Source organism: Nesoenas mayeri, assembly GCF_963082525.1.
Source record: "Nesoenas mayeri genome assembly, chromosome: 6".
Taxonomy (NCBI): domain Eukaryota; kingdom Metazoa; phylum Chordata; class Aves; order Columbiformes; family Columbidae; genus Nesoenas; species Nesoenas mayeri.
In genome coordinates this window covers 20,388,523-20,400,675 of record NC_137545.1, presented here as the reverse complement: position 1 = coordinate 20,400,675, position 12,153 = coordinate 20,388,523, and the positions used below count along the sequence as shown (strand labels likewise).

General features: G+C 37.0%; 1 protein-coding gene across 2 annotated transcripts in view; it reads left to right on the top strand.

Annotated features, from left to right (window-relative positions):
- Nucleotides 1-12,153, top strand: part of AGPS (alkylglycerone phosphate synthase) — a 53,307-nt gene that overhangs the window by 16,492 nt on the left and 24,662 nt on the right. For both annotated transcript variants that reach the window (XM_080347142.1, XM_080347141.1), the window contains exons 4-9: nt 1,296-1,416; nt 1,498-1,572; nt 3,233-3,304; nt 5,122-5,201; nt 7,403-7,483; nt 10,681-10,806. In XM_080347142.1, coding sequence (XP_080203268.1) covers nt 1,296-1,416; nt 1,498-1,572; nt 3,233-3,304; nt 5,122-5,201; nt 7,403-7,483; nt 10,681-10,806 — 555 coding nt within the window. The remainder of the gene's footprint in view (nt 1-1,295; nt 1,417-1,497; nt 1,573-3,232; nt 3,305-5,121; nt 5,202-7,402; nt 7,484-10,680; nt 10,807-12,153) is intronic.

The window sequence follows — 12,153 nt, the reverse complement described above, 5'->3', positions numbered from 1 at the left end:
TTAGGAGTGTATTTAAAACAAAAGATGGCATAGTAAAATTTTCTTTTGCAATAGGATTTGAGGTCCAGAAGTTGGTTTCAGTAATAAGACAAGCCTTATATCTAATTTTAAACTGCTTGATTTGAGGCCACTTGTAGTAGAAAACATATTGCTTTAGGGAGGCTACCTGTAGAAAAGTATACATACATTTACTGGCTCCATTTTGAAGGAGAAAGAAAAAACACATGGTTTTGGAACCATCAAAGAACATTAAAAACATTACACTTAATGTCGACAAAGATCTTATTTTTTTGGAACTGGATTCTGTAAAGCATCCTCATTTTCTATGTGGTTTTATAAAATAAACACATGAACTATGTTATGTGCCTGATATCTAAAGTGGACTCTAGAAAAGGGAATTAAGTATATAGGTCTGCATTTTAGAGAAGCCCTTAGAATGCTATATGACATCTGTTGTAAGGACCTGGAAGAACAGGTTGTTTAAAAAACCTTAAGCAGGGATTCTCCCTCTGGATCTGCAGAACCTTGATTCAACCCCAGTTGGTAAGCCAAAATGTCCAATGTACTTTCTTTGAAAGAAAATTTTGTTTCCAAGGTGTTGATTAGGACTTCTAGCTAGAGGCTTTCTGGAAACATGCATTTCAGTGGCTCAACAGGGATTTTTATGAAGTCTTTCTGATGTGTGAGGTCTACTCAAAGTATGCTGGTTGTGTTAGATCAGTTAAACTTAGTTTTGCCTTGCTTTGGACTTAGGATTAGGCTTTGGTCCAAAATGGATTTAACTTCTACTACATGACAGGAGGAGGGGGAAAGTGGGTTGGTAGAAACAGAAGTAGAAGATTTGCAGAGTGGTTAGCTGCTTTAGTATGTATTTCTCTGTATTGGAGGAGGGATTTATATTCAAAAAGGGATTGTGACCTTCCATTCTACCCCTTTATCAACAAGAGAGTCTGTAGTTCTGTTCAAGCAGCTGTTTTTGTTGGATCTTGGGAAGTCTTTAAAAAGGTATTTTGTTTGGTCTGCACTCATAAGGTGGTGCATTTCTTCAAACTTCTGGGGAGGGAAAAGGATAAGAATGTGTTATTTGAATAAAACTTCCTGTGTGCATCTGGTCAGCTGAGTACCAGGTAGGACAGGTGGGATCAGCAATTGAAGGTGAGGAAGAGAACTTCTGTATTTCTGATCTGAAATAGTTGTGTTTTGGGTATCAGTTAGTATTAACCTGTTATTTCTGTTGTACAGAAATGCTGTAACAGTGAACCTACCTTTACTGAACTCACTTTCTTATATTGTAGGCATCCTTAAATGTTAATGATGTACCTCCATCCATTGTAAATGAAGAATTTCTTCAGGATCTTAGAGCCACTAAAATCTCATATTCGCAGGATGCAGAAGATCGGGTATTCAGAGCTCATGGTGAGAGAACTTCATTTATGTAACTGTGCTGCTTTTGATGCTTCCTTGTTTGAACTTATTAACTTATTGTTTGTGTTTCAGGTCACTGCCTACATGAAATATTTGTACTCAGGGAAGGAATGTTTAAGCGAATTCCTGATATAGTTGTATGGCCTGGTAAGCTTTAATTGTCTTACTCTCCCTCCTGATTTTGGAGGCTGTTATTTACTAAACTCCTGTGCTTTCTTGTCATGGGGAAGCTCTCTTGGTTCACTGACTTCACTCATATTTATAGAAATTGAAGGAATTTTCTCATGAATGGTAACTGTTATTGTTTAATATCTGGATTGCAGATTGTGGTCGTGAAATCCCATCATTTTGTGGGGAAGTCAAATTTATTAAATATAGCTGAAGTTTCTGTTGACAGCTGAATTTGTGACTTAAGTAACCACAGTGTAATTTGAACTTGTATGTTCACCAAGAATAGTTGTCTAAACTGCAGTCTAAGTCTTGTTTTTGAAAGGAGTACATAACAGTAGAAGGGTAGTGAAATGTTTGCACTAAAGAACTTTGGTTTATAACATGTTGTTCTTTATTAAAAAAGACATAGCACCTCTAACTCCTATTGGAACACTTTACAAAGGATCATTGACTTGAAGAAAGAGCAGTGCAATCTGAGTGCAGGCTAGGCTCACTTTAAACAGAATAATAACTAATGCTGTTGTACATAGTCTGTAGCAGAAAATATGCTTGCTTCTTTCTGGTAGAAGGATACAAATACTTAAAACTGATATGACTTTATTTGTGCACTTGTGGGAATTTTCTATTTGAGTCATGATTCTCTGGTCCCTGGGAGCTACTTCCAGTAGCTAACCAAAAAGTCAGTTGATCTCAGTAGCTGCCAATTTCTGTTCGGCTGTACAAATCCAACTCTTTCCTTACTTTTTGTAACTTTCTGATTTTTGAGCTGCACTGCATTAAACAGCCCAAAATTTCTGGTAAGAACTTAGTCTTAGCTCAAGTTTGCTTCCTTTATTTAAGGGAAAAAAAATCTCATATGGGAGGCATAAAAAGAGGTGCTGTAAATGCATCTCATTACTTGAGTACAGGTATTGACATGACAGCAGTGATGACTATGAACAGCACTTGCCACAGCTTTTTGTGCAGCTCCAAAATGAATAAAGTGATTGACTTACCACTGTTGAAAGCTGCATTGTGTGTCAAGAGCAATATAGCCAGAGTTTATAAGCATGTTTATTCAGTTTTGCTCATTCTCTGCTGTTTGCACAAGCTCAGGTACATGCTGTATTTGATCATCTTCCTTGCCTGTGCACAAGCATTACTGCTTCCTTCTTTGACCAGATACAGAACACATTGTGAAAAAGTAAATTTCGCCAGCAGCTCTGCTTCTGAAACTGAATGTTGGCCAGGAGGAAAAATGTGTTGTTCAGCTCTCAGAAGAGACTTCTCACTTAAATTGGACCACTTATTTTCAACAAAAGCTTTAAATTTTGTTTTCCCAGACACCTAGATTAATTGTTAACTGTTTGGTAGCCCACCTTGCCCTGAGAATTTGCATATTTCAATTTGTGAGTAGAGCAGGAGACTAAGGCTATAGTTAGTTCTTCAAATGTAGAATTGTTTCAGGTTTAAGCTTTGCCCTGGAACTCTGATACTTCTGAGCCCAGCTCTTATTTAGTGCTTAACCCTTTGAAATGTCATCCTTGCTGGTGTCAGAAAAGGAGCTACTGCTTATTCAGAAAGCACTATTTAGTACTAAGCACAAATAATGGTACTATGCATAACTCCTGGTTTTTAATTGTTTGGACTTTTTTAGTTTGCCATGAAGATGTAGTTAAAATTGTGGAATTAGCCTGCAAACACAATCTCTGCGTAATACCGTTCGGCGGTAAGTGTTATGGAATCTCAAATCTGTTTAACATTGCTAGTGAAAATATATTATACTTGGATTTGATTAAAATATGTGATCTTAGTGATATTTTGTAACAATAATTCAATAGTTAGAAATTTTTGGGGGAGTATTTTAAGTGTGGTCTTAATTTTTTTTGTGATCTTGCAGTATTAAAAGCCGCTATATTCAATTTAGTGGAAGTCATTAAAAGTATGTCAACATCTTGAATGTTGAATGTGCAAGAGGAATGATTGAATGAAGCTGAAATCTACCTCTATGCCTTGGAAGTCTTCTAGGAAATACGTCAAGAAATTCAAATATCTGTGTTAGAGATATTGTGGTTTTGGATGGATTACTCAGGCTCTGTTCCCAGAAACCTATATAAATTAGGTTTTTTTGTACTGTTGAATCTCATAGGTCCTGTGAGGACTGTGGTCACATGCTGTACTGTGAAAGCATTAACCATAATTCTAATTTTCTTTTAGACGTTGTTCAGTTTGAGAGTTAGAGTAGAGGTTTCTGTGACAAAGGGTTTTCAGGAAATGTTCCAGGTGCAGAGCACAGGTAAAGGCATCTGTAATCTGTCTTTCTCAGCCTAAAGAACTTCTAAAGACCTTCAGGTTTTTAGTTGTGGATGCTTTTTCCTCGAAGCCTGCTGAAGTAGAGTTATGACCTGCTTTGTTTTGACTCAGCTCAGAGAACTTGATGTTGGCTTTCATGAGTTCATTCTGTGAGAAGCTTTTTGGTCAAGAACTCTTAATTCTGTGGGATAAATCTGTGTGTTTTACTTGGTACTTGCTTATGCTGTAGGAGAGTAGTCCCTGTAGAAAGGACATGTACTATTTGAGAAGATCAGCATGTCACTTGAAGACAACACCAAACCAAAGGAGCTGTTTTTTCCCCTCAAACACTGTCACTCTTGCCAGATCTGTAGAGTTGTAAGGCTGCTGCAGGTCACCTTTGGAACCAGTAAATTGGTACAGCTGAAAGCAGCAATACTGACTATCTTCTGTTCACTGAGCTGGATAGAGAAAGATCTTTAGATTGTTTGCCGAGTCTGTTTGTACTGGACTATGGTTAACTTCTGGAGTTGCTACTGTAGGAGTTGGTATTTGAGGAAAATGCCACCTTTCCTGTCATTGGAAACCAAGTTAACAGGCTTTACTGCTCTTGGAGGCTGTTGTATTAGTTGGCACTGTCTCTCTACTTGCCATTGGTTTTTCACTGTGTATCTCTTAGCATCGTAGTCTCTTTTCCTATGGCTCTTGCAGCCTTTCAGGAGCCAAAGGCTTCTTAGAGCCTATTCTGGCTCCAAAGAAGTCTGACATTTGGTTTTATTTTTTTTATAGTTATACCCATTTAGTTTCTTTCACGCTTTCAGATAAGTATTGTGTTCCTCTATTAGGTAGACTTTTAAGCCAGCTTTCTAGGTAGAAGTATAGTGGCTTCCATAGTGATCTCAAAAGTATATATAGAAACCATAGCTATCTCTGTTTCTTGGATGGCTTTTTTTAATCCTTCCCTGTTTTTAAACTATTTTGGACTTGAAAGAAGCAGCTGAGATGGTAACAGAATTTCATGGTTTGTTATCGAGTGCTGTTAAAGCACTGTCAGCTCCAGTGCTGCATTGATTTCTGTGAAACCCGGTTTGGGAGAATGGACAGCCTTAAAAGGCTAATCACCAGCCTCAAACAGTTAACTTAAGCGATCTTACTTTCTTAAGTTTAATATCAGAAAGGAGGGAGTGAGAGGGATGGTATGTGAAGAAAAGCTACCTGGGAATTTTGTGATCAGTGTCCCTCCCATATTTGTAGGAGGGACGAGTGTCTCTAGTGCCCTTGAATGTCCTGAAGAAGAAAAAAGAACAATTGTCTCACTGGATACATCACAAATGGTATGTCACTCTTAATGTTTTATTTCTTTAAAATTATCCTTTGTTTACTTTGGTGATAACCAGCGATTGAGCTTTCTTTGCAAGAATAAAGTAGGGATGGAAGTATTAATCTGTACCATGTATGATTAAATTGATACACCTTCAATTTAACTGATATTTTGCTGATATTAGCCCTGTAGTACTTCATATGACCTGTATGTATTTAAAAAGAGAAAAATCACTGTTAGGCCTCCTTATAGCAGCTTTAAGTGAGAATTGGAGGAAGCTGCTGTTCTTCTATATTGGAACTTGTATCTGAGGTTAAATGAAAGGCCAGGAGGTAGTTATTTGTTATTACAAATTTCACTAGTTTTTGCAGACTGTAAAAAATACTTAAAGCAAAGGTTGGCAAGGTGACCTAATATCTATAAATCAACTTGAAGGATCAACTTTAAAGGCAAAAATCTAGATTTTTAGTGTAGATAGCATCTAGAGAATGTGAAGTTCATAGCTTTATGGCAGTCTAGAAATGGAGTTCTTTAAATTTTAGTGCTGGTTTTCATATTTCCATTATGAAGGAGCTTCATACTTTTAAAATGATAGTTTTATGACTGCATGGTAATGAGATGCCTCAGAAAGAGCTCTGTCTTTGATGTAAGGCTCTGCTGCCTCTGAGCACCTGCTGAGCTTATTAACTCCTATAACCTTGAAGGTAAGACCTGGGGTTTGGCTCCATTTTCTCTACTCAGTGGTGCTTCAGTTACACTTATTTCTCAGTGTGTCTGGCTACAAAGCGATTTCTTCTGCAAAGGCAGTAGCTGTGTATTGAAGGAAGCTCTTTTGGTGTCTGTATGGTGTGAAATGTGAAGAGTGCGATGCTGAGCCAGGTCTTCGTCTGAATGCACTGATTCATAGCCCATGGCTTTCACTGGGGGTGGGAAGGGAATGTGGTTAACTTGTCATGCTTTTGTGTCAGCTGGATATGTAAGTATACACCAAGTCAGAAAAGAGACCATTTTCATGTGTCTCTAATAACTCTGCAAGCCAATTCTTTTAATCATTAATGAGGAGGGAAATAAAGACATGAAGATGAAAAAGAAGCATTGTCAGAGTTAAAACCTGGATGTCTCAAAGCAATTAAGATGATTGGCTAAGCTTTAGTATTTTAATAGACACTTAATGGGCGTTTTTGTCTTATGTGTAGGGTCCATATTGCAAAAAAATTGATTTACATAAGCATCTTAGATCAGTTAAGCGGTTTATGTTGAAACTAAAGGTGTCTGAAAAGAGCTGAAATAGCTGGTTTTGAATAGCTGGTTTGATCAGCTCAGATGTTGTGAGGGGAGACAATTGCTTAAAAGCAGAGTTTAGTTGGACTGCACGATGTCCATATTTGTTGTTTGAAAAGTCAAGGCAAAAGGAAATTAGAGCTGTTCTCCTTCTATACAAAATTAATACACAAAATTATAGAAGTACACCAGCAGTGTAATTAATAAAAATGAAGAGTAGAAGCTGAAGCTTCTGTGTTGTCCTTATATAAACAAAGCTAAAACCATATTCGTTAAGTTTCTCCTTCAGATGAACTGTCCTCATCGACAGTCATGGCTAGTGTACCATGTAACTTGCAGTGTTTACTATTTTTTCCTGTTTAGTAGAATATACTAATGGGACAGTGAGTGTCTTATCAGACAAAATGATATAATCCTTCCAAATATCTTCAGTTTTTAAAGAATGTACATAATGTGATATCCTGTAGTAATATCATGATTCTTGCTTGCTGTGTCAAAATCCAAGAGCTGAATTGGAATAACTTAATGTGGCCTATTTAACCCATTGAATATGTTTAGGAATACTTTTCTTGCTGTAACTTAAGGACTGAAGGTGCCTGAATCCAGACATGTTAATTGTGAAAATCCTTGTATGGCTTAACTTCTGTAAAAGTTTTGACTTAATTTTTTTTCCTGTCTTTTCTATATTATTTCTGTAAACATTCCTAGTATAAATTGACTAATAAGTATATCACTCTCTTACAGTGATAACTTCATAAATTGTAACTTGCTGTGTAGCTGTTTGAGGGAGCTAAGGGCTCAGCTTCCACAGCTGTAATAACTGGAGTTGTATTAATAATAAACTCTGTGACCAAGAATGTTGATCCTATAGCATTAGGGAAGGAAATAAACAAAAATATTTAACACTGATTCTTAGTTTTGGCTTTTCAACAGAATCGGATTCTCTGGATAGATGAGAAAAACTTAACAGCTTGTGTGGAAGCTGGCATTGTTGGACAAGATCTGGAAAAACAGGTATTTTTACCTTGTCAAGCACTAGTATTTCTCCATAGTACTCTTAGCTGTTCCTCATGTCTTGCCTAAATAATTGAATGCTAGCTTAGTTTTTGTGTTTTCAGGCAGACTTGTGTGGTAAGCATTATGTGCATGACTGTGGACCAAATGCTGTATTTGAACACTCTCTTTCTTGCTCTAGCCACAAAATGGCATTACAATAGTAAGCTGTGCTTCCTGTTCCAGACCTTAGAATACATCTTGTGATTGCAAGGCATGACACCTGGTGCCAATTGCCAGGAAAGGTGCAAATTGTCATTTTGTGATGCACTTTTTAGTCATTTTGGCCAGAGGTGGTTTCCTCAGGTTAGAGCATAGAACAGATTTGCTGCTGTTGCTGCTTCCTAAGACCAGGTACAGAAGAGAAGCAGAAAGGATGGAGAGCTGCCCAAAACAAGAGTCCAGTGGAAGATGAATGAGATCACCTTCATTTCTAAGTGACCTCTAGTGGCTTTTAATTGCAGTTTATCGGGTGAGCCACATCACCCTTTTGAGGGTCTTTCTCAGTGCAAGTTGTGGATGTTTGTTACTATTCTTCAAGATGTGCAGTTCTGCTTCTCTAGAAATATATATTCTAGGACTTGTTTCATAGCTAAATGTTGTCTAGACTTTTCCTAGTGCCTAAATGCATTTTACAAATATACAGAAATTTGAAGGGTTTTTGAACTTTTTTAGATGACTTTTTAGAAGAAAATTTGTCATACTTGACAAGCAGAACTGTTTCTGATGAGAGAGCCATTCTTGCTTCTCATTTTCCTTTTTATCACTTGATATAGTATGTTAACCTTTCTGGATCAGTTTGTTTCAAGATTGGAGTTAAAATGCAAAGAGAATATTCTCTGCATTAAATGACACTTTTTCTAGGGTAGTAGTTTGATATTTCACTACTATCCTATGCTTTAAACACCACTACTCCTCCTTTCACTGAGAGTAAGGGACAAAATTCCATTGCTGCTTATAGCCCTTACGAACTGAAATACTACTGTTGTAGTTATTTTTGAATATTTTTGATCAAAAAACTTTTTTCAGTCAGGTGTTGGACTATGAAAAGTGCACTGGCTGTCAATTTGTTCAATATTGAATATAAACAAGTATTCATACAAAGGGTTTGATACATGGAGTGACTCAGCATGTGAGGGCTTACATGCAATTCCTTCAACATGCAAAGAATACAACATCAGATAATTTACTTTGTGTATATATGTTTATGTTTTAAAAACTTATTACATATACTAGAATTCCAGCATTACTAGCAAATGGGATGTGATTAAAGCTAGGACTTCAAGTTGTGCTTGTTTGTATAGTACGATCTGAGCATAACTGTGACTTTAGTATAGTTACTGCCAGTGCAGACTTCCACTGGAGTACAGGTAGAATGCAGAGATAAATTTGGACCGTGCAAAGAGGGAACTCTTTGAAAAGGGGTTTTCTTGGTTGGTTTGCAGCTTGCTAGTATTAAGCTTTGGATTGAAGACTAATCCAACTTCTGTCTTCATGACAGATTTTACCAGCATTATCTAGGAATTATGTTGCAGTGAAGAGGTTTGCTTCTTACTGCGTTTGTAACTTGCTGGGTGCTGGAGTCATTAATAGGCTATCTCATTTACAGATGACATGAACCTTATAACAGTAGCTAAAATCAAGCACTGAATTCTATACACGTAAGATCTGGAAAACCTGATATTTGACAAAAGTTAGGCTGTAAGTGTTGTAATGGGGGATTCAAAAATCAGTGTACACTTCACACATTTGTGTATCTTAGCTAGTGACTCTAGTGTGAATGTGACACTGTTTTCTGTGGGATGAGAACCCCAGATATTAGTGGGTTCTATAGAGGAGCCTCAAGTTACTTGTTTTTGTCAGAACAGAATATGGAATAATAGCTGATAGTTGAAGACTAAGGGTGACAAATGGATAACAAAGGTAGAACAATATTTGATATATTTTTTTGTAAGAAGCATTATCAGACTGTGATTCTATAGGAATAGCTGGTACATGATCATTTGCTGGATGGGACTGTCTCTTGCAACTGCAATGTGCATAGCAGAGTCCTGTTCTGTCAGTGCTCTTAGCATGTGCTGATCATCCAACAGGATTCAAGGAGTTTAAACCAAGTGCTGTATATGTGCACAGCCAGTTACAGGTTTCCAAGTGCATGGTCTTCTGCTGTACTTTTGTTTATACAACTTGTAGAAATTCTAAATTGTAACTGCAGCAAATTTCTTGTCCTCTTGGAGAATGAGGATGGTGCAGGCTCTAGTGCTTCCCTAATACATGACCAGTGAGCATCTAAAGCCACAAGCTCCTCTCGTGTGAGGACTGTGACCTAGATGAGTCACTGTAGATGTTATATAGAAGTGACTTCCAATTTTTTAAGTAAGAACCACTTTGTACAACAGAATGTAGTTAATGATCCACATTGTGTGGTATATTTAAATACCAATGTCCAACTGGATTGTTATCAGTTGGTCAGTGCAAATTGGTCGTCTCAAATGTGCTAACACGGTTATTGCTTAATGCGAGACTGCTGGGTCTTTAATTCTTCCTGTCCAGCAGCTTTGGTGTTGTGATTCTGAGGCATCCAATCAACCTCAGGTGCTGTGCAGATGGCAGAGCCAAGCTAATGCAGAAGAATGAGAAACAAGTGACTACTTAATGTACAGGAATGCATGATCTGCATCACAAATAGTTGACAGCATTGCATACAGGAAGCCCGGCCAGATGGTTGTATATTATAACACATCACTCCTTGAGAGAATTAAGTGCAGGCAATTTGCTCACATTTTCTGCAGACCTGCTGCATATCACATTAGGATAGAAAGAAGAGATGAAGTGCCTTATTTATTGGCAGCATTTGTGCAAAGTTGGCAGTTACTTAGTTATAATTTTTTTCTGAATTTGCAGCCTCTTAGAAACAATAGAGGCCTTAGTTTTAAAATGTGAGGGAGGAGTATTATAGGTTGATATGTAGCAGAGCGTATGCACAGTAGAAGCAGAATCAATTTTTATTTCTTTTACATATCAAAGACAAAACTTGTGCCTGAATAAATGGGCATGTGCTCATGATGTTTGTGTTAAAAAAACAAATGTAGAATATAGAGATTTAGAGTACTAAGCAATGCAGGCTCTGTAGAATGTATATTTTTTGTTCTTTTTAGCTTGCTGAAAGTGGCTTCTGTACGGGCCATGAACCAGACTCCATGGAGTTCAGCTCACTAGGAGGATGGGTAGCAACACGAGCATCAGGCATGAAAAAAAACATCTATGGAAACATCGAAGATCTGGTAAATCTTTCTAATACTTTCTCTAATCAATTTTTCTAATTTAAGGCTTAACTTCAATAATGGCTCGCAATGAGAGGGAAAGGGGCCAGTAAAGTGTGGGTCTCTTAACAAGTTATACAGTTTTGGCATCAAGTCTTGTCTGAAATGCTTGTTTGCTTGCTTTTGGTATTAGTACTAATAATTTTTATTGCTGATCTAAAAGTCAATTTCATTTCAGTACTCACTGGCTATGTTGAGGAATAGTGTTACCCTGTACTAGCTCTGGTGCCTTCCACCATTTTGTACTATTACTCCAGTGCAACAATCCCCTGCTGCCTCAGTGATGCTGAATGAGTTTTGCTCGTCCTCTGAGATGTGCAGCAGAAGGCTTTGCTATCATGGAAGCATAACTTCAGGTTAAAACAGCTTCTGAAATTTTCATTAGGAGGAAGTAGGGTTGAAAATTGGTTTGGACCAGTTCAAAATACTACAGTGAGAAGCTTTCAGGGAAGCGTTTACCTTCTGAGGAAACTTTATATCTAGAAATGGTGTGTTATAAGCCACCTAAAATCCACTTATTGCAGAATCAACAGTTTGTAAAATGCATATAATGAAATTTTTGAACAACTCTGAGTATGTTGGAAGTTACTTAGCTACTGGTGCTTAAAAGTTTTAAAGTCATTAGTTGAAATTCAGTAGTTTTTCTTCATTTAAAGGTTTCACTAAAACCCAAACCCCACCCTTCCTTGATATAAAATAATTGAATTAAGGATTAAAAAAATCTGGGCTCTATTGCATGTGGCTGAATAAAGCTGCAAGCAATAACACTGAAAAATATTTTGAAAAAAACAACCCTCTAACCTTGTGTATCTGTCAGTCTTATGGCAGGTTTAATATTGATAATCTATTTCACAGAGCTTTCTTCTTTCTTCCTAATAGAAATATTTCTATAGCAACTGATGACTGAATTATACTAGGTTTATCAAGCAGCAGTTCTAAAGCAAAATTTAAAACCTTGCTTTTTCCTCTGAAGTACTATGTATAAATCCTGGATTAAAATACTAGTATTCATAAAGTGCTGTCTATGCTGAGCAACAAAACCATTTTAACTGGTACAGTCTGCATGTAGCCAACATTTGATTTTGTTTGGCATGGAACAAGAAACAATCTGAGTGCGCAAACCATGCTGTGTTAGAAATAAAGGCTGGTAACAGTCTTCAGGTTATCCCAAAAGTTCCTAGGACTGACTACAGAATGTCTAAAATCTACAAAGCTGAACTGTATCAAGCTTAAAATGTATTTTGAAGAAAATAAATATCATACAAAAACCCTATGTCCTTAGTACTAGTATTTATAGTCATTGCCTTT